Genomic DNA, 22,659 nt, shown 5'->3' with positions numbered 1-22,659 from the left:
CAAATCATACGTGATAAGTTTGGTGAGGAACTAGGTCTATTACCTAGCACGGCAACGAGGGAATTAAATGTCCAAGTCTTTTTTTTTTTTGTTATCGTTCAGCTTAAAAACTAAAAGTTCATATGAAAGAAAATCTGGAGCATGTAGTTGTTTAGTGTCTAAATTTTGTAGAGTTAGAAATACATTAGTTGCATCTATCAATTATATACTGCTTATTCAATACATAAATTATGGCAGTATTTTAGTTCAGCCTTTCCAGTGTATTACGCTAATTTATTTCAAAAGCATTGTATGTGAAAATTTGAGCATGACTGTCTTGTGACTGATAAAGGTCGTGTCCGATTAATCCCCTACTTATACAGTAATTGCATGATGTAATATTTCTCGCAGTACTTTATTTTGTTTATTCTGAAAATAAAGACTAAAATAATGAGGAAGCAACATGTATTATATTATAGGTTGATTCTATCTTCTTGAAGAATTTTGGTGTAGCCACTCAGTTCTTCCTTGATATAGTCAAATAACACAGCAACGTATTCCACTCAACATTAGTTATAATATTTATATAACAGAGAATTTATACTGCACCTTTTGGACCATTGTTCGTAGTAAAAGTTTAAGATACAAAACATGATAAAATCAGATATTTGCATCATCTTATTACTCTACTATTTTGAATTGAGTTCAATACTACGGCTAAAGATAACAAAAACATCAATCGTGTAATTTTATTTTTTGTTCAGATTAGCAAACCTTATTTCTTATACGGAAACAATTTTGCATCTAAAAGATTACAGAATGCGTCAAAGTTGAATAGTGATTTAATTCGTTCAGAGATCAAATGTTAATATAGACATAGCGCATTAAAATTTAGTTTATCAGTCCGATGTCTTTTTGACACAATAAAATTTGACATAGTTTTACTAAAATATTTTAAAACTCTACTTGATAAACTGAGCCTTTTGGTGTCTAACAGGGAAACAAGGGCTTAAAGGGAGATCGGGGTGAGGTTGGAAAGGAGGGACCAGAAGGTCCTTTGGGCCCACCAGGTCCTCAGGGTCCTAAAGGAGGAAAGGGAGAAACGGGACCTCAGGTACCCACTTTAGGTGTATTTTCTACAGCAGGAAGTTATCCAATTTGCTAAAAGACGGTATTTCGAAATTCTTTGGAAGGTAATGTCAATCAGTTGAAAAATAACCTTGACTTTCCAAAAAGCGATCAAGTTTTTAATAATTTTCGTATCAATATATTTATATGAAAAATTATTCCAAGGATTTTAGTTTAGACATAATTTCAACATTTCTGCAGCGTAAATTGTCTTTGTCCTACACTATTTTTAAACTTGGTCTGGAAGAAATTTAAGGAGGAGACGGACCATTGAAGGCAACATTCAGCGCTAATGACTGTTTTGAACAGTTATTTCTGATTTTCAAGGAATATTTTGTTTTTAAAAATACCATCTTGTAGCAGTTGGACTGATATTTATTTCTAAAAGGTTTTATATTTAAACATACGGAATATTTCAATTGCAGCAACGTTTGCTAAAACCCGCTATTATACCATTAATGTTAAGAAAACAGAGTACTCCCAAACAGGGGCAAATTGGAATATTGTTAAGCGAGAATGATAGTAATGTGTCTGAGTGCTGATGAGAAATATGACTTAATTGTGTGCAAGTGTTAATTCGTTTCACATCAGTGCACATGCCACAGTCCTCCAGCTATGTACTAGTTACAAAATATCTACAACTGTCAAAAATGTATTCGTATCTTAATAAGTACAAATTAGGCCTCTTTTATCTGTAACCTTCATCCCGAATGTTGAGTCTATATGTCTCTTTAGCTATTATCATTGCTGACATAACTTGTTAAAAGTTCTAGCCTTAATCGCTCTGCATTACCGTGAATGAAAGCCATTTAACTTGTAAAATCTTTAAATCTTACTTGTAAAGCAACGAAATCATTCTTTTCGGGTCGTATGTTTGTATGTGTGTGTGAGTATGATATATCGTACGTTGAAAGATAACAGTTTTCAAGGTATAAACTTTTGCACTTTATGATTCCTATGGTGTTAGAGATCACAAAAGGGCCATAACTGTCAGCAACGTTTGTATAGTAGACGTAATGTCTGAACATCATACATGTTTACTATGTTCAATTTAGGGCGACCCGGGTCAAAAGGGAGAAGTAGGACCAGAGGGTCCTCAGGGAAGAGACGGACTTATTGGGCCCCCTGGACTCCCGGGTCCACCAGTAAGTCTACTTCGTTGACTAAACTTCATATAATTTTTTAATCCTGGAATGATTCCTTATCCTTTCCGTTAGCAAATGTAAAACTCAAGCATGAAACATGAAATGTAAAATCGATGTATTTTCAGTTTCCATGTGATTATATGCGTGGCTGTGTGCTACAGGTAGACTGTAGAACATTTTTATGATTTCCTGCAAGGATTTTATTCATTGTTATGCTATATGTCTTTTGAGGTGCATAAAAGTTTTGCATCTGGCTGCTTTTCATTCTTGTATGGTCCTATACATTTTAGATGCATTGTCAGTCTTTGATTAGCACACAAGTCTGACAGCAATTTAAAAGCGCAATGTACAGGCGTAGAAAGAAAACAACAACTAAAACGTATTACAGACAAGTACACGTTTATTATTGTTCATATTGACATAAGTTCAAAAAAGTTGATTCTTTTATCTCTTATAACGAATAAAAAAATGTTTTACCAACACATCTCTCATTTCAATACATTCATAAACTACAAACTACATTTGCTGCTCTAACTCGTTTATTCAAAGCAACAATCCATAATCATTTGGTTTGACCTAAGAAAACATATGCATTGTATATGCAATATAAAAATTACTTTCTGGAACATTCTGAAGCATTTGAGAGAAGCAACGATATGTTTCATTCCCAACAGATCAACTTAATTATGCACGTCTAGTTTCAATCCTTTTCTATAACCAGGTACAATTTGCTTATGTTACAGTTATGCCTAGTTTTTACAAGACATATCACGAGACTGTTCACGCGTCTCCTTCCTGTCCGACAGAAGCACTAGTAGGGCCAAATAACTCCATGTCCGATAGAAGCACTAGTAGGGCCATATAAATTATTCATGTCCGACAGAAGCACTAGTAGGGCATTACAACTCCTTCATGTCCGATAGAAGCACTAGTAGGGCCATATAATTCCTTCATGTCTAACAGAAGCACTAGTAGGAACATATAACTTCTTCATGTCCAACAGAAGCACTAGTACGGCATTACAACTCCTTCCTGTCCGACAGATGCACTAGTAGGGCCATATAACTCCTTCCTGTCCGACAGAGGCACTAGGAGGGCCATATAACTCCTTCATGTCCGATAGAAGCACTAGTAGGGCCATGTAACTCCTTCCTGTCCGATAGAAGCACTAGCAGGGCCATATAACTCCTTCATGTCCGACAGAAGCACTAGTAGGAACATATAACTTCTTCATGTCCGACAGAAGCACTAGTACGGCATTACAACTCCTTCCTGTCCGACAGAGGCACTAGCAGGGCCACATAACTCCTTCATGTCCTACAGAAGCACTAGAAGGCCATTTAACTCCTTCCTGTCCGACAGAAGCACTAGTAGGGCCATATAACTCTTTCATGTCCGACAGAAGCACTAGTAGGGCCATATAAGTCCTTCATGTCCGATAGAAGCACTAGTAGGCCATATAGAAAGGAACAATATCTCCAAAATGTCGAATGAACTTTGGACGCATATGTAAATGAGAATGTTTTCACTCTCGTCTAAACCTCTCACACAGACGTCTGAGTCCATCCTTTGTTTTGCTCTTGTGTATTCATCTTTAGGAATTTTAGAACGATAGACTATCTATCCAGAAGCAAGCTGAAGCAAATCTATTCTGTGAATGTTAGATCTGGGTGCCGTCTGTTAGACGTAGTATTTATGAAACAGGACACAATACTTTCAACATGTATACTATTCCATTTATACGTAGGATATAACTGAGTAGCGAGGACCAAGTATGCCCAAATTCTGGGGACATAACCACGCTTGCCGAAATTCTGGGGACATAACACAACTTCTGGCATCTCATTAATATTCATGAGTGTTAACTGATCCCTTATAGTACAATTTAACGTTATCATTGTTGCAGTTTTAAAGCAGATAAATATGTAAGCTTGCGCTACATAGTTAGGTTTTGGATAATTTTAGCAGCACTGAACATTGAGTTTTAAAAGACTTAAATAAACTTTAAATTTGTCAAAATTCAGCATTATATTGCGTTGAACTTATTCGAAAGTCATTAACTGAAATATTGTGCTAAGAATATATTGATATTGGATATTGGATCTTTTTCAAAACTCTCAGATGTTATTTTTTTTCAAATCTATATTTAAATTTCTATTTTAGTCATTTATATAGGATTTATTTCTTCGCATTTACAAATATATTTATCTGTGCAAGAATATAATTTATTTGTATTTTCTTGTAAATAAAAGTGAAACAATAGCATTATGTTATGTTAAAGAAAACTTACTGCTCTATTTTACATTAGTAGTCCTCACCTGTATTGTCATCAAAATCAGAAAAACATTAAGTTTGTGCTGAGTTATTCCCTTGACATTTTTAAAACGTCTCACAACTTTAAAACTACTTGACAGAATTATATCAATGTTTCAGTGTTCTTTCTTTTAATCTATCCTATTTTTGCATGTTGATTTATTCCAAACTTAACCTTCTTCTTAGACACTGCCTTTAACGGTGTTCTGTCGTAGTCAGTCTTCCATGGAAGCATGCCGTAACATGTGTTTGAATTTATCATGTGTTTTCCTCTGTTATTACAATCAAATGAAACTTTACCTAAGTTATGTTTGAATATGTATACATCTTTGGCTTTCCAAAAGCAAATGAAATTCATCTTTCATTGATTAACGTATGACAAATACTGAATATATGTGCTTGTCTCGTCTGAGAAGGAGAGATTGGAATAGGTGTCACGTGTTTACCGGCGCGTTTCTTGCTGTGGTTTTATACCTTTTTATTTCTTTTAACTTTTTCTGAAAATTTACAACTTAAGTGAATTAGCAGGATATCATCATTGACACTGAGCAGTTTTGCACCCTGGTAAAAGTAGACCACTATGGCCTGCTTTTAATGCGAATTTAATTGCATAAAGATTTTGATATGGGGTTCATTTTTTCAACACTTTTTTGTTCAGTATATAAGCTGTCTATTTATTAAGTAGGACTGTCGGTCCGTAGCTTAGTTTTGTTAAACCTGAGTGCTAGAACCGGCTATACTTATAAAAAAATATGAAAGTGATGTGTAACATAAAAGAAGCAAAACCAACAAGTTTTTTAAAATTTAACAAATAATATCATTATCAAAGTTTTGAGAGGAATGTATATTATTATGAAGTGAATCCAAAACAATCCCTAAAAAATTGTATTAAAGTCCAAGAGTTCCGTATCCATTTCAGAACCGGAAATGGACCGATCCGCCAAGAATCGTAACGTTGTCAAAATGGAGTTGTACAGAACTCCTTTGAGTAATGCACAATAGTTCCAGAAAAAATACTGTAGTCTAATGAGCACTTTCTATTTACACTGAACAATCCTAACAAATGCTTTCCTCTCAAATAATATCTCAATACAACATAAAATACGTCTGCAGATTGTATGTTACAACAAGAACACAAGAAATAAGAATAAGAAAATTACCCCGTCTGAGCTACTCGTATACAGGGGAAAAGCTACAACATGCATATTGTCACTACTGCTTACGTGACAAATCGCAAATTTCCAATATCGTAGAAGAATCTCACATGATTTAAACTATTCGACGGAACATAACTTAATTTTTCTAGATACCAATTGACCCACTTGTCGGATGTCAGATATGAAAAATGTCGAATCTTGTCAGGATTCTAACAAATGATATTGCCAGCAATCTAGTCGGTCATACTTGTAAAATGGGTTACGATAAAATACCTGATGCAAATTACCAGGATTTAGTAATATTGCCAGCATTCTATTCAGTCATACTTGTAAAATGGGACACGATAAAATACCTGATGCAAATTCCCGGGATAACTTGCGAGTGCATATTTCAAATGGCTTTGTGTGAGAAGCAAATTAAATACTTTTTGTAACCATCTTTTGTTACTTTAGAGTAGCTATTTTATTTCATGACCCTTTGAATAAAATTTTATTCGTGAAATAAATTAAGTTTAAACAATTATAATATTCGAACATACAATTAATAAAACATGTGTGTACCTATTTTACTATACACAAAGTGAATAACGCATACAGATTAAAATTATTTTAGTTAAAATAAATATACACATATGTCAAAAAAAATAACTTCTTCAAAAGATTTATTGCGTTATCTTCAATTTTGCATTCTTTCAATATATAAGATGTGTTGATTTTTTTAGAAAGGAAACTGTATTTCTTTCCTACTTGTTCTTTTTCTTTATAACTATATGAAGAAAAAAACAAGGTATATTTCTAAAGTTCCTTCTACTGTTGTGACAAGGATTGTCTTCAAATACATAGAAAAGATTTATATACACGCTCTAGTTTGAATACGGACATTAAAATGATTCCTCTTTATGTAATAGAACACTGGTTTCTCGGATTGCCTTGAATCACTCCACATCAACATCTCGCACTCCACATTCACATCTCGCACTCCACATAAACATCTCGCAGAGCATGTGCTTTTTTATATGCACTCGAAGGACAGCAATTGTAACTGATGAAGTATTGATGCATGCAGTAAATGGTCAGGTGGTTTGTAATGTAGAACTTTTATTATATTATTACAAACCATGTTGTCAATTATAAGGCATTTGTCATGTCCATAATCACCTAATTATATAATTGCATGGAATAATGCAGACTAGCATGACAAGAATGTGCTTATGTATGTCGAGTTACTGTATTTCTATAGATAATTGTCTTTACCAAGAATACCGAGTACCTCCTAATAAGAAACATGGACATATACTTTATCAACAACATATATTTTCAGCATTTTAGCATGTAATGCTCATATATCAACTGTGTTTTCCTTTCGCATGCCTACCAAGCTGCACTAGGTAAGAATCTCTTCTATCACTTAAACCTAACCTTGCAACAGCTGACCTTGTGTAATGGTCGTTACTGTCAACTTAAAATTCGTGTGCTACTCTTACAGTTTTAAATTCACGTGATCTGTGTACTTGTATCTCATGAACGGCGATTAGCCCTAGATATTATGATAGCCCTGTGTCCATTTATCAATATTTACCATATTGTATGAATTGGTATAACAGTGAATTATGTACTATTGAGTTCAGTGATAAACAAACGCCTCGTGTATCCGATAGATTTGTCTTAGAGCTGTTGGTGGCAGCCAATTGTCTCATGTATCCTATAGATTTGTCTTATGGCTGTTGGTGGCAGCCAATCGTCTCATGTATCCGACTGGTGTGTCTTATACTTTTAATACCTACCAATCATCTCATACATCCGGTAGATTTGGCTTATTGTCCTTAGCTCTAGGCTTTCATTTGGCTTGTTTCTCAAAATGAAAGCTAATGTTTACAACACATAATTTCCATGACTTTCCAGGCTGCTCAGGTCTGAAAGTATAGATAACGATTGAAACTTTAATGATAACGAACAATCCGTTATTCAGTGGTATTCAGCAAGTCGTCTTCTTGTCTTCTCTTCAAATGTATTATTTACGATTTAACTAGATTTATTTCGACATGGCAATAGAGAAGTATTGTTTTCACTAACCGTTAATTATTATTATTATTATTATTATTATTATTATTATTATTATTATTATTATTATTAAGTTTTGCATCTAATATCGTTATAATAGTTTTGTGGTCACAATCAAACCTCGAGTTCCTGGTCAGTTTTCCCTTAAAACATTAAGTTCCCGGTGAATATTCCCGCATATATGCTAAATATTATAATTTGAGGGTATAGTCATATGGTTCATCTAGGTTGAATTATGTTCAGAATTAAACCTTCAAGAACATCTGACTTGGGTATTATAAAAAATAAGCCAATACCTTCGACCTTGAAAATCACACAAATATTGTCACTTGATATGGTACATTCAGTACTTATTTTAAACCTCTGCCTGTTGATCATAGCTATAAACTATTATCTCCTTATAGAATTTAACGATCGTTTGAAGTTTTCATATGAACGATAAAATAGTACAACACTCGGGATAACCATTTAGATCTGCATCATGAAATCGTATGACTTGAAGGAATTGCATTTGAGTGGGAAGATCCTTCGGGGCTATAAATTAAAGTGTGAGATCACGTTACAGAGGAATCTTTGGGCCATATATTTAAGCATGAGAGCAGATCACAAGTCTGATATTACTCGAATTGTAACTCTTGAATTGTGTTGGATTGTTTGCTGTAATTTAGTCATATCATTAAATGTGAGTATTGTCCTCAAATCTTTGAAGGTATGTTCTGATCTCAGAATGTCAGATACACACTTTTCAGAGTTGAATCCCTTTCATAATCAAGGGGACACGTGGAAGCTCAGTTGAATCACATTCGGATTCGTAATCCAAGAGTTCGATACCCGCCCAGACAACTCCAAATCGGATGACTGAGTGTGTCATTGGAAAAGGCGTTTAGCTCCCATTTCTTTGTAAAATACATATCAATATTGTGTGAAACACTCCATTACAAAATAAGCCATAACAGCCCATTCAGTCAGGGAAATTTTTGGGGTGAGCCATTTTCATTTGCAATGAATGAATAATAACAACAGTGAAAATTAATCCACTTCAGAACGGACCACCTATATGACGAATTCCAGTATGGCATCTCCTCCAAGGGCAACAGCAAATTATGCTTGACCCATCAGATTCTGTTGAAGGCACCTAAATGTTTCAACTGTCTCATTTTTTTTATGATATACAATGTCTTATGTAAGAAAGCTGGTCGTCGGTTCATCGCAATGGGTCATTGATTTTCTGACCAGGAAAAATATGTATATTGTAGACGATAAAACTCTAACTAATCTGTGATTGTATACAGGAAGGTGAATAACATACTTATTGGGTTCCAATACTTTGAATAACATTTTTATTATTATTTTAAGGCATGAGAGATAAACCCTTCCGTACATATCTTACATTTGGAATACTTTTACATTGTCCAATTAACTGCATGGCCCTCTATGCAATATCCTTAAACACTAGTGAGTTTCATTAAATGGGTGACGGTCTTATAACTTTTCATCATGACATCTTTCACATGTAAATTATCGACTAATTTATATGTTTTAGTATTGTATTTCACTTGAATTTAATCTAAGCTATAAATTTGAATAACCAGCCAATCAATACGTATCACTGGATAGCCAGCCAATCAATAAGTGAGTTATTGTATGGACCATCTATCGATGAATGAATAAAGGGTCTTTTTACAAACATTTCATCTTCTTAAAGAAACGTTTCTTCTAAAAAGTTTGACTATTATATGCTTTCTCGTGAAATTCTAATAAAACCTTTTTAATGTTTTGTTAAAGATCAAAAGATAATTTCTTTGTGAAATAAATCATATTGCTTGTAATTTTGTAACTCGTCTTCATCAATTATTATTTCTTTACCGGATTTCTACTTAGGGAGAACCTGGTATTGTCGAAGGAGGAAGTGGCGAAGGGGTAAGTCTGTTGATCGAATGTGTACATCATAAAGTAACTAAAAGCAATTAATGCAAATAAAAAGTATGCAATAGGGTCAAACACGGGAATAAAGTCTTTGAATTCAGTGTCTTAAAACATTCTGCAAATGCATTTTTAATCTTCTTTATTTGGAGCTTCGAGAAAGTCTTTTAAAAAAGAATAATTGCGACTAAATTTGCAATGTTACATTCCGGATTCTGTCCTGCACCGACTGGGTTTCCCATTATATGGTGAACCGTTCATCAAGTGAAGGCTTAATGTTCAGTACCCGACAAATATCCATATCTTCACTATCATGCGTAATTATCCGTGAATATATATTGAATATGAGCTCAATGCAACCTACTTCCAATAACAAACTTGTATCTTAACTCTCAAAAACACAACAGAAAGATATATATTACTTCCAAACTGTAAACACTTTCTAGAGTGAACGAAAATTTCTAAATTTTACTTTTAATTACAGCGATATATATATATATATATATATATATATATATATATATATATATATATATATATATATATATATATAAGTCAAAAACATCGTGCAATTGTTTAAGTTGTATAATTGTATAATATTATATTTTCTCCCTTTGATAACGTTGCCGTGATTTGTAACAATATGTTTTCACTAATTTTCACCTGTTTGTAACTTTGATCACTTATATGGTGATTTTAGATAGTTGGCCCTTTAGTAATTCTTTGCATGGAAGTAATCCTAATTCTGCCATCATGTGCATAGTCATCCTATTTAAACTAGACATTTTATGTCTCTTCTCTACAGCTTCCTGGACCACCTGGACCACCTGGACCACAAGTAAGAAGATACCAAAATCATATCAAATTATTTTTAGATATGTTTCTTAAATTGGTGACGGAAATATGTCTAACAGAATAGCTTATCGCATGGAGTGATCGAATGACTGGAATCATCGGTGTTGGTACTAATGTCTAGTACAAACAATTCTTTCTTTATTTTCACGAGCTTTCTGGCTTTGTCAATGACAACCCCAAATTTTCCACCTACGTGCACTATTTTGGTCAAAGGGAGTTTTTCTTTATTCATACATGGACAGTACTATGTTTGAGTTTGTTGTCATCATGAGCAGTGATATCCTTTCTTTTTACGACTATACGCTGGCTCTATTATTCCGTTTTCGACTATACTCTGGCTCTATTATTCCGTTTGCGACTATAAGCTGGTTTTATTATTCCTATCGTATCAAGTGTATATATGTGTTCATCATTTACAACATTCTTTGATATATTCTATTTAAGACTAGCATGAACCCGAAATGTTCAATATTTGACCTCATCTTCATTCATTAAAAAATGCAGTCACACGCGATAACCTCTTTGTCATGAAAAGTATGTTGTAGTATGCGACAGAGACATTTATTAATCAGTTTACATTATATGCTAGTTTTCAATTCAAATCAAGAGGTGACATATTATCTTTGATAAAGTAAAGGCCTTTGCAAAAGTACACAAGATTCAGATACGAAGTCCGGGTCAAAGGCACTTATAAACTATGCACTGAATTATGAACAGAATGAGCAAAATGAGTCCACTTAGACGAATGCCTTGGGAATAATTTTATCTTAGCTTGGCTCCCTTGAAACTGCAAGAGAACGTTTGTCAATAAAAGTATACTTAATGAGTCATGTATTGCTTTGAAATTGTGTATCTTACTATACGCATTATATTACCTTACTTGCCCTATTTTTCTCAAAGCTATATATATATATCTAACTTTTCGATAAAGAGAAAAAGTGTTAATCAATATATATATATATATATATATATATATATATATATATATATATATATATATATATATATATATATATATATATATATATATATATATATATATATATATATATATATATATATATATATATATATATATATATATGAGAGAGAGAGTGTTTCAAATGGGTAATGATTGAATATTGCAATTATGAATCGAGTTAATTACTTTTCGACTTTTGGGAGCATTGGCGACCAAACGCTGGAAATTATTCAACGGGTTTCGTAAATTCGATATTAAGTCATTGTCCATTTGGGATTCTCTTTACTGTATCAGATAGATTTTTGTTTTCAGTTGCTTGTGAGGAATAGTCAAGAAACAAAGAAGAAAAAATAATTTTCTGCATTTGTTTTAATTTTGGCTCAGGCGATTGACCTTTCAAATTCTTTCTCGTGAATAAATAGTTCCCGACGCGTGTTGAACCAGTATTGGACAATTTGATATCAAGTAGCATTTCAACTTATGATTTTTAACAATTAAAACCAACTGGTCTTCTAATCTACAGAACATTTATCACAGACTGAATAATTTTTCAAACTTGGTCGTCCGCTGGAAATACCTTGGTGTTGTTGAATAGTTCACTATGTTACCTCATCTCGAGTAGACGAAGAGCCATATACAAGGACCTGTGTGTGGCTGTTTAGAACGATTACACTTAAAATTGTGTTGATTCCACCATGGATATTCACCACATATGAATTATTGGATTTGGCCAAAGAAACAGCATTGCGGTTGTAGGATATTTATCTGAAGGGATTATTACTGGATACATAAAATGTGATAAATATAGAACTGCTGCTGACATTTGATGAAATCTGCTTGTGCTTTTTTGCATTCATTTGGCTGTAGTTATTAACTGATTGGATGTATCTTGTGGCCAAATAGTTGCATGATTTGATTTAGAGGAATACAGCGATCATTCGGTTTATGGATTAAATGTTTTCTGGTGCTGTTGTTGAATAGAAATTTGTGTCAGTCAAAAGACCAACATACGTTGACATTCTTCATAGGAGAAGTCAATTTATTTATATTGAGTGACATTTAAACCATGCTTTTCCTGGGGGTAGAGTGCAAGGTCCATATTGCGTGTTAGTTGCTATGTAGAAAGGTCGGTCTGCACGGCGGTAGAGCATATGCCTTTTTTCCCACATAAACCGTGGGTGATTTACAGGGAGGCGTGTTGGATTTTTCTTGGTTTTGCTACATTTTGAGTTTAGAAACTTCAACATTAGCAGATTTAGACAAGTTCTTTTTGTAGCTTGTCTTTCATAAAATTCCAGGGAGGTTTGACCGTTGGCTTATTTCTTGACTTGAACTAGACCAAACCTGCATGTTTTTGCTGGCTTTCCGGACAATGGTCGGTTCTGCCGTCAGCGTCTTCTGCCATGGATCAGACTCGGGTGCGGTTAGACAGTTAGAGAAACCATTATGTGACTCGTATCTGCTGAAATAATCGCTTCTTATCAACATAACCCTCGATCGATATGAGTAAACTACATTCACACGTTTGTTATATGACCAAAGCATTTTACTACCTATGTCGACTCTGCTACAAATTCGGTATACAGTTTCGATATTTTGATAGTAAATAGTTGTCAAATAAAATAATTTCAGCAGGCGGGGCTATGAACATTCTCAGTAATAGCCAATCCGTAATAATATATATATGAAATTTAGAAGAAAGCCAATATCAATATATTAAATGTAATAAGATCTATGTGTATGAAATGTATAGATCTTCTCTGCATCCAATAGCATTATAGCATGCTATATTACATTGAATATTTGTCTTGTTTAGGGACCTATGGGATTGCAAGGGGCTCCTGGGATCAAGGTAATGATTAAGCATGTATCAATGTGGTGAACGGTATGTTTATGCATAATCTTTTTTCTCAAACCTGCATTCAGGGATTCATGCACGATTGGCTAATGAGTCTTTTATGAAATGCATGACATTATACAAGAAATCGGATTATATTTTAATGGTGTTTTCTTGGATCATATTTTCATGTGTTGTTTTGTTTGTATGTTCTCCGTGTCTTTTCTGTTTTGTTTTTTTTTTTGGGGGGGGGGGTTTCCTTGTCTTGTTTGTTTGTTTTGCAAGAGAGGAACATTGAAATACCTGAAAATAGTTATCCCATGAGTAATGCTAAATTGATCCGGTGTACTGAAGCAAAGAAATAAAACATATACCACATACTATGAACATTTGAAAGAATCAGTAAATAAAATGTTATCCCACAATATTTAAATGCTCACTTTTCCATGTGACTCTGTCGTGTTATATGTAGTATCGTAAGGTTATATTATCATATTCAGCGAGATTAATATCATTATGAAAATCTGAAATTTGCATATCAGTCAATCGTCCAGATCATACTTTAGATTTTATTTTGAGAAATTTATAAGAAGCCAAGAATTGCAAACGTATCCAACATTTGATTATTTATTCGCGACACTGTTAAATTCATTCCATATATTTGTCTGTTTGACTAATATGATTTATTAAGAACGAACAGGATCGTGTGTCCGCTATCATTTTATCCCTTCGTTTTATTATGCTTCAGGGTGAAAGGGGACCCGTGGGACCAAAGGGAACAGCTGTAAGTTTATTTTGAAATATTGTTTGTGTTACCTGACTGCCATTCATTACCAACAGAATCATCCAGCCGAACCTATCTGTATTCGTGTCTCATCTAGACCCCTACCGGTCATCAAATCAATCGCAGAAAACAATCACGATCATTTATTTTGCAGGAAGTGACGTTGATAAATAATCTTGCAGACCTCACAGTGTCAAACATCAGCGTTTTAAGCATTTGGGGGTTTTTTTTCGATTGATGGCCAAGATAAAATGGGTAGTTTGTATACTGTTCGAAACGCAAACGTTGAATTTCAGATCGGTCTGATAAATTTATAGAAAGAGAAAGCTTGATTTAACTATATCATACGATTTCTTTCCCTTCGGTTGCACGAAGAGAAGTGTCATAAGGTCGACTCTAGTTTAAACATATATGCCCGTCTTATTCCATAAGAATGTGCAGTCACGCATCCAGACTTGAAGACAATAATTTCATGCATACACAAAAAATTCGAGCATACAAGTGAGATGTTAAACGGATGCTGCAGTTTTGTGTTCACAGTAAAGACAATATTACCAAAATAAATATCCACATGCAATAGGCTGTGTGATCTTAGTCTTCCTTTCCAACATGTTATTCATAAAACTCACGAAAGTCTTCTAATATTATTCCAGTAAATGCTTGACCAGGAGATGTGGAGACATTTAAGAGTAACGTCCCAACTTCAATTGACTTTTATTATTTTACCGTTTAGACATGGAAATGAAGGAATATGAGATCAAATGTTATCAATGGTATTACTCGCAGGTAAAAAGATAAAACTATTTACAACTTAAAAGACAATTTTATTTCTTAAATTTTGAAGTTGGTGGGTGTATTAGTATATTTTCTTCACAAAATAAGTGTTTTCAGGTTACTAATACATTTTGATTATTGACACAGGGTACAAAAGGCGACAAAGGCGAATCGGGTCCTATGGGGCTACCTGTAAGTATTTAATGCATGCAGAATGTTTCACATTTTGAGTACGTGTCTACCATAAATAAATTACAATGTATTGTTGTGCTAAATATAAACTAACCCAAAGTACACTTACTATTTTGCCGTTGACTGGAATGAACTATTTTTGGTCTAAGTGCGATGATGATAGCACGAATGAATTCCACACGTTTATTAAAATGGGCACATAAATAATTGAATATTGTTACAATGCCTTCACGCTGGCTGATACGCTTTGTATACCTACATTTAATATTCATTCTGAAAATGTTGTTTTGATAGTTTGTTTTTTAGTAAGCGGTAGATGTACTTCATTAATTAACATCTTCATCATATCCCCCAATCCTCTATTGCACAGATATTTACTCAAATTCATTTAACGAAATATTCAAAAATGAAATTACGACGTACTTGTATGTCTATGCTTTTAAATTCCGTCTTGCTTTTCAACTGAAGTCTAGAAAAAGAGACATTTTTAAGCTTTAAAGATTTAGTAGCTTGTGATATTATAGATTCTTCACGATATAAATGCCTCTTCCTGTGAAAGAGAACATTTTCGCCAAGGAATAGACGACAATGAACATTTCGTCCATCTTAGTTTTTCCATCAGGTCCTCTCTACAACGAAAAGACAGTGGAAGCCAACAGTTGGGTGTCTCTCTATAGTTCACGCCTTCAAATATGGCTGTGGTCTGCCTATGTGCTTCAGAGTTATATTTTATTACATTTAAACAGGAGGGCGTTTTCGTAGATGTCTGTTTGTCTTTTTTGTATGCACACGGTGACTAGAATGCCTTTAAATACAAATTTTCCAAAGACGTATGAAGTAAAATTTTTAATTGTAATTGGAAGAAACGTTGATCTTCCTGCCGACATAGACAACTGAGATACGATCAGCTAATCCAAACAAAACACCAACACAAGTTTTCTGCAAATGCACCATAACAAAGATACAAAGAAATCAAAACATTCATTTAATATTGTTGTTGTTCACTTGGTGTTGTACGGCACAGTAACACAAGTCGGTTTTTTAGTGCCGAAGCGAATGGAGTAAAGTGCCTTGTCCAATGTCCAATGATACACCACAGTAAAAGACCGAGGCTGATCTGACTGTAGAGTTCGAATCCGCAACCTTTCCGTCACAAGTCCAACACACGTACCATTAAGCCAACTCACCTCCTGTATCTCACATCAGATATGTATGATATTAAAACCATGATAGCAGGATGGCATCATCTTGCAATAAAGTCACTTTGCGGATAGCTGCACTTTCGTTAAGAAAAACCGGTCATGTTTCTCAGTCATTTATCAGCATTGACTACGTACGGATATTCGACCAAATAAATAATTACATTTTAATTCCTCAGATCTCAGTTGTGAGTTTGTCATATAAAGAAATAGCAAGGAAAATCTGCAAGCATCTGGAAATCATTATAAAGATACCAGCATATCTCAGTATCAGCAAGCATCGTATGCCCAACATTACCCACGCGTCACAGGCAACCGGTCAAGGCTGAAAGTGGCATCTGCAACGAGCAATATTAACAATGGCTTGACAGGGCATTGTTTTCTAGTGATACATTATTTACGATTTTGCTGTATTTACAAATGAAAAGATAGGGTATCGGTCAGTAAACAAAGCATGAAAAATAATCCAACTTGTGCACTAAATTCCAACTTGCGCTTTCAAAACATCCTGGTACAAATTAGGCGGATTATTATTTGTCATTTGAACAGAATATTTCACAGCATCTTTTACTGCTATCTGAATTTCGTGCCATTTTAAGCAGTCAAAGTCATTATCAAAAGAAACACCATAGAAATTTATAAATTAGCATGCTTTAGAAACAAATAACGTTTTGTCAATTAGCCTTAAATATCGCTAATATTTATTGTATGTCTATTAAGTATTTAGCCGATTTATTCATAAAGTACTAAATGTTATTAACGTTCATGCCTATTAGATTATACAAAAAGTATTAATTTGTTCTGCATTTCACCAACTAAACCTGAGTCTGGACCTGTATTTAAGCTTAGAATCCAGTAATTTGATTATCTAGACCTTAAATGTATTCTAAATTGTTTTTATTTTAAAATCGGGTCATACATATAGCAGTTTTTGAGACTTGTATATTTCCCCATTGACAAAATGAATGGTTACAAACATGGTGCTCTGTATTAACAACCTGATTGGTTACATACATGGTGCTCTTTATTATCAGTCTGATTGGTTACATACATGGTAACTATGGGTTTGTATCCAGGCATACTCTATAGCACGCATGTCATTAAGATTGAAATCCTATACTGTCAATTTAATAAATAGTCAAAATGATTGCAAGGTCTTACTCATACAGGATAAATATCTAAATGTAATTTTGTACATTTTTACATTTTCTTTAAATGGGATGCTCCTCCCTTGTTTTTCCTCGTGTCCCTCCCTTCTAAAGTACCGCATGTTGCACTTTCTGTACACGCCAGGGAACTGGCGGGCTGCCTGGAAAACCGGGTGAAAAGGGACCCCCGGTAAGTCACCACTGCGCATGCTTATGCTTGATTGAATGTTATATATTTGCCTTTTACTTTTCTTTCTTTTCGATATTATGTTCTGCTACCTTGACTGTGGCAGAAATCTGACAAAATACTTCAAAGTCCGTTTATATAGGACGTGTTCGCATGCAGACAAATGACGTTACGGTGCCACAACACTGGTTTTACATGATAGTAACAATGCTAATAAATTTTACATTTATTAAAAATTTCTCATTCTACGTCATACATTTATCAATTATGAAACCTCATACTTGCATTTGCTAAAGCACTAGATCGTTTCAACAATCCAATAATTATCTTAATAATTAAACACGGTTTCGGTTCTTTTCTGCCCACCAAGCATGCATCCGAACCACCCATCATGTAACCAGGTAAAACAGAGCTCAGATGCACCTTTTGGGGAGCAGCATTAGTGCAAAGATCAGAGAGATCTGAAGCTATCAATATTTGTGAATGTTTCTAAACGTTTCCATCTGAAAGGGCGCCTGAATATTGATTTTTGGATTATACAAATCAATGTATTAGTAAATCGGTATAATGTTTTAAAGTTCATAATGGATTATCTATCTAGTATTTTTAAAAACTGATAAAAGGGTGCATAAATGCCGAATGTTAGGCCGCTGGGAGACCTTCATACCATTCAGCTCCTCTAAATGTGGCCTAAATGTGCCATTATATTTTCTTCTTTCACTGGCAATGACACACCGGATATCCGGTGGGTGTTCTCTAAAACGTAACTAGAATAAGCTGAATGTGTTAGCTCCATGATTAAAGTCTTTCAGGGAATGGTTCTGGGCTTTGTCGGAATTGGTTGAAACCTTGCAATTATGAGTCAGAGAAAACTGAGGTTATTTTCATTTGTATTTGATAAATAAATTATGGCAGATTTTATCACCGCTGTATTTGGCTCACCCGAATGGCAAACATTGCAAGTTTTTAAATCGCATAAGACAGCAATGACATATTGATTAGGGTACATCTTGCATTAAAAGGGGCAAACAGCTCTGATACATATAGAATAAGATCTAAGTAGAGTACATGTGACCCATGATAAAAATCATAGCGTTAATTCTTCTTGTAGCCGAGAAGAAATGGAGTTCTATCTCTACCTAAATCTTTAAAGATATAGTCAGTAACTGCAAACAAAAACGCACATGCCTCTAACTTTACGAACTTCTGAAGAAAATCTCCAAGACAATATTTTCTTGTTTTCAAAACCACAGCACCAAACATAATAACTGTAAGTGCACGAGCTTTTGCTTGCAAATCCTTCTCATGATGCGCTTATTTTAGAAATGCATTCTTAAAATTGTACACATCTTTGTTCTGCATGCTCGCTTATAACCTTTATTTCTATTTTTTTAAAGATATTTCAATTGCACTTTTAAATGAATAAGACCAGAGTGAAGTCATCACTAAGAGCCGACAACTGATGAGGAATTTTGGTTCGTAGACGAGCATGCGCAACACAATATTCAAATAAGTTTGCATATTTCCACAGATTGTACAAGTATTAAACTATTGGACAACTAACATGTAAGTCTGGATTATCAAGGGATAAGCGCGTTTACATTTTCAGCATGTTCTTTCTTTTACAGATATTGGTCCTCTGTTATTTTTTTCTGTCATTTCGAAGACGATTGCTGCCAGATGCCTGCCGCCCTTTTTATGTTCATCTTCTCCAGCTTCACTACTTATCCTTGACCTTTGTTCTTTAACCTTCATTTTTCACGCATGCGTGTCTTGTAAAAATGACAAATGTAGGTTATATATTGCTTTATTTTATTTGATATGATTCATAAATGATTCATAAATTATGTCATATTTCCATCTCTGTGAAAATCCCATGCAGTTTCTACCATCATTTTCTTACATATTCTAATGTATTCTGTGATTCAAATTTATATATACATTTTAATCACAAATGTTTATGCATCAAAACACATTGTATTAACTACAAGTATTTATTCAAACTAATACAGATTACAAAATTATATGTTTAATTTTTTAAATTTTAGTCTATATTAGTTGTACCTGATATTAAATTTCCAACAGTAATAACAACAGAAGGGCTACATTTTACTTGTGTCTCTACTAATTGTTAGAGAGATTTAAACAAAATAAACCCACAAAAATAATCAACAGTTTTTCACATTTGTGTACAAGTGCTCAATGTGTATTTTAGAAATGAACTTCCTGTTCTACAGGTTTCGTGAAATCATTGCGCTTATAATCGTTAAAAATCTGTTACACACTTTGCGAACAGCCGAAGGCTCACATACCGCACGAACAGCCAAAGAGAAGGCCCTTCATGCATTGTGTGTAATCGATTTTTAAGCTTCATAACTTATTAAATTATGTACAATGTGACGTTTCATGTTTATAATTGCAAATAATTTAAAACAATAACGAAACTTAAGAAATAAATAAACGTTCATTATTTTAATAATTGTCTACAAATATCGTCCAAGAACACCTTAACTGGGCATAAATATATAAGACTTTTTTTGTAGCGTTGTGAACTAGTAATTTTCTGCGTTACATGATCGGATTTAACCAGTCTAAAAGCTCGTTACAAAACCTGGTCAACGTTTGTCATCATGTCATAATTTATACATCTATGTGTACATTATTGTTAAACGTACCTATAAATTGTATACACATTATGAATAGCCAATGTTTCGATATATATATATATATATATATATATATATATATATATATATATATATATATATATATATATATATATATATATATATATATATATATATATATATATAAGCGTGTGTATATGTATATATAGGATGTTTATGCATAAAGTGTGTGTGTTTATATGTATACAAAGGGTGTGTATGCATAAAGTATGCATATATATATATATATATATATATATATATATATATATATATATATATATATATATATATATATATAGGGTGTTTATGCATAAAGTGTGTATGTATATATAAAGGGTGTCTATGCATAAAGTGTGTGTGTGTGTATATGTATATATAAAAGGTGTGTATGCATAAAGTGTGTGTATATGTATATAAAGGGTGTGTATACATGTAAAAAATGTGTGTATGTATAAAGTGTTTTATCTGTATACGAGTGCATACTTAGTAGTACTTAAAACAGACATTATTGCAGTATAATTTTCCAAAGCAACATGTATATATTTGTAAACCTAAGTCAAGTGATAGTTATTTGCATGTCTCATTACTTATCCATACATGTAACTATAAATCTTGCATCTGTATACCGGTATTTTTCTTTTTTTTAATCCTTAGGGTCCTCCTGGACCACCAGGGCTAACTTCAGCAGGAATAGAAGGAAAATGCAAATGCCAGAAAGGGGACAAAGGAGAACCTGGAAACGACGTATGTATTTGGCTTATATTCATATGCCGAACACTTACCTACCTACCTAAATACACACATACATACATACATACATACATACATACGGGGCCACGAGTGGCCGAGTAGTCTAAAGCGCTCTGCGTCCCGGATCACTGCCATCTCACCTCTGTCTGCGTAGGTTCGAGTCTCGGGCTCGGCTAATGTGGATATGTGAGAAAGTTTGCCGGTAGCTTCTCGTTGGTCTGTGGTTCTTTCCGGGGTTTTCCCTGGTTCTTCCTCCACCATTAATACTGGCCGCCATGTATAGCCTATATTGTGCTGAAAAATGGCGTTAAAACCCTATAACAACAACAACATACATACATACATACATTCATACATACATACATACATACATACATACATACATATAGTCTTAGGTACTTATGTAAACACAGCCAGACAAAATGTGATCTAATTGATGTCGACCTTCTGGCAAACATAATACAAGTCGAATAAATGTGGGGGCTTTAACAAAAAAAAAAACAAGCTTACATAAGTTATTTTGTTCTTTGAAAAACCTTTTTGACACTTCACAATAGCTGCCCTTATCTGAGAATTTACTTTGCAAAAAGACTAACGGTCATTATGGAAATTATTCGATATTTCTCAAGCCTAAAACAGCAACATTTTAGAGAAAAGAATGCCGATCTTGTTACTTAGACAAGTGTTTCATAATTAAATTTGCACTTTTAACCAATGCGATTGTACAACTTACTAATCAATTAGCCTTTTAATGCTGTTGTTGTTGTTGTTGTAGGGTTTAACGCCATTTTTCAGCACAGAATAGGCTAAACATGGCGGCCAGTATTAATGGTGGAGGAAGAACCCGGGAAATCCCCGGAAAGAACCACCGACCCTCGAGAAGCTACTGGCACACGCCTGCTGCAACCATCGAATTTTTTTTTCACCTTAACTTGAATCTTATGCTTAGAATTCAGCGGTGAGTTCATCTTTGCTGTAGACACAGACATCTTCTGTTATATTTTATATCACCTGTCCCGATGACCATTCCAGTTTTAATAAATTGTTTTCCGTCTCCTGTTTATCACTGTACATAAGTCTTTTTACACTTCTGGCTTAACGGTATTTATGTTAGCCTACCCCTAAAATATGCATGTTATTTCATTAAAATAGGAAAATTGGCGCCTCCGAGTAGATTCGGGTAATACTTCGTGATAAAACATGCAAGTTTGCCTCTCAAATACCTCTTTGTGCACAGGTGTTCTACAATTTTGCAATAGTTTTGATTCCGCAAAGGTACGCACAGGTAGGACAGCGGTTGGCTCGTTGAATGTATATAAAACAATGTGCTGGTAACTATGGAATAGACGACATTTCTTTCCAAGCAAGACTTGGGATTACATGTACGTGGACCTAAGGACGCTTTCGTAAGTATCGGCTTTTCAATGGATCAAATTACAAAGTTAGCAGAAATAATTTATAGAATAGCTTTTTGGAAACGGTTGGAGTCACACATGTCACGCAAAGTATGTGACAAGTTTTAAAATATTTTTTGTTAACTATAATTGCAATCGACAGCAAAATCAGTAATGTCTGCAGTGTCCATATCAATAATCAG

General features: G+C 34.0%; 1 protein-coding gene across 10 annotated transcripts in view; it reads left to right on the top strand.

Moving 5' to 3' along the window:
* Positions 1-22,659, top strand: part of LOC149806135 (uncharacterized) — a 248,749-nt gene that overhangs the window by 203,370 nt on the left and 22,720 nt on the right. For 4 of the 10 annotated variants that reach the window (XM_089951030.1, XM_089951028.1, XM_089951027.1 and 1 more), the window contains 9 exons: positions 977-1,093; positions 2,163-2,252; positions 9,665-9,703; positions 10,512-10,544; positions 13,339-13,374; positions 14,108-14,143; positions 15,065-15,109; positions 17,602-17,646; positions 20,967-21,056. In XM_089951030.1, coding sequence (XP_089807156.1) covers positions 977-1,093; positions 2,163-2,252; positions 9,665-9,703; positions 10,512-10,544; positions 13,339-13,374; positions 14,108-14,143; positions 15,065-15,109; positions 17,602-17,646; positions 20,967-21,056 — 531 coding nt within the window. The remainder of the gene's footprint in view (positions 1-976; positions 1,094-2,162; positions 2,253-9,664; positions 9,704-10,511; positions 10,545-13,338; positions 13,375-14,107; positions 14,144-15,064; positions 15,110-17,601; positions 17,647-20,966; positions 21,057-22,659) is intronic. The other 6 variants (XM_089951031.1, XM_089951029.1, XM_089951036.1 and 3 more) reach the window with 4 other exon arrangements.

This window comes from Sinohyriopsis cumingii, chromosome 2 (assembly GCF_028554795.1).
Source record: "Sinohyriopsis cumingii isolate HCF-2022 chromosome 2, ASM2855479v2, whole genome shotgun sequence".
Lineage (NCBI taxonomy): Eukaryota > Metazoa > Mollusca > Bivalvia > Unionida > Unionidae > Sinohyriopsis > Sinohyriopsis cumingii.
The sequence above is the reverse complement of the archived record's forward strand: the minus strand, read 5'-3'. Positions and strand labels throughout refer to the sequence as shown.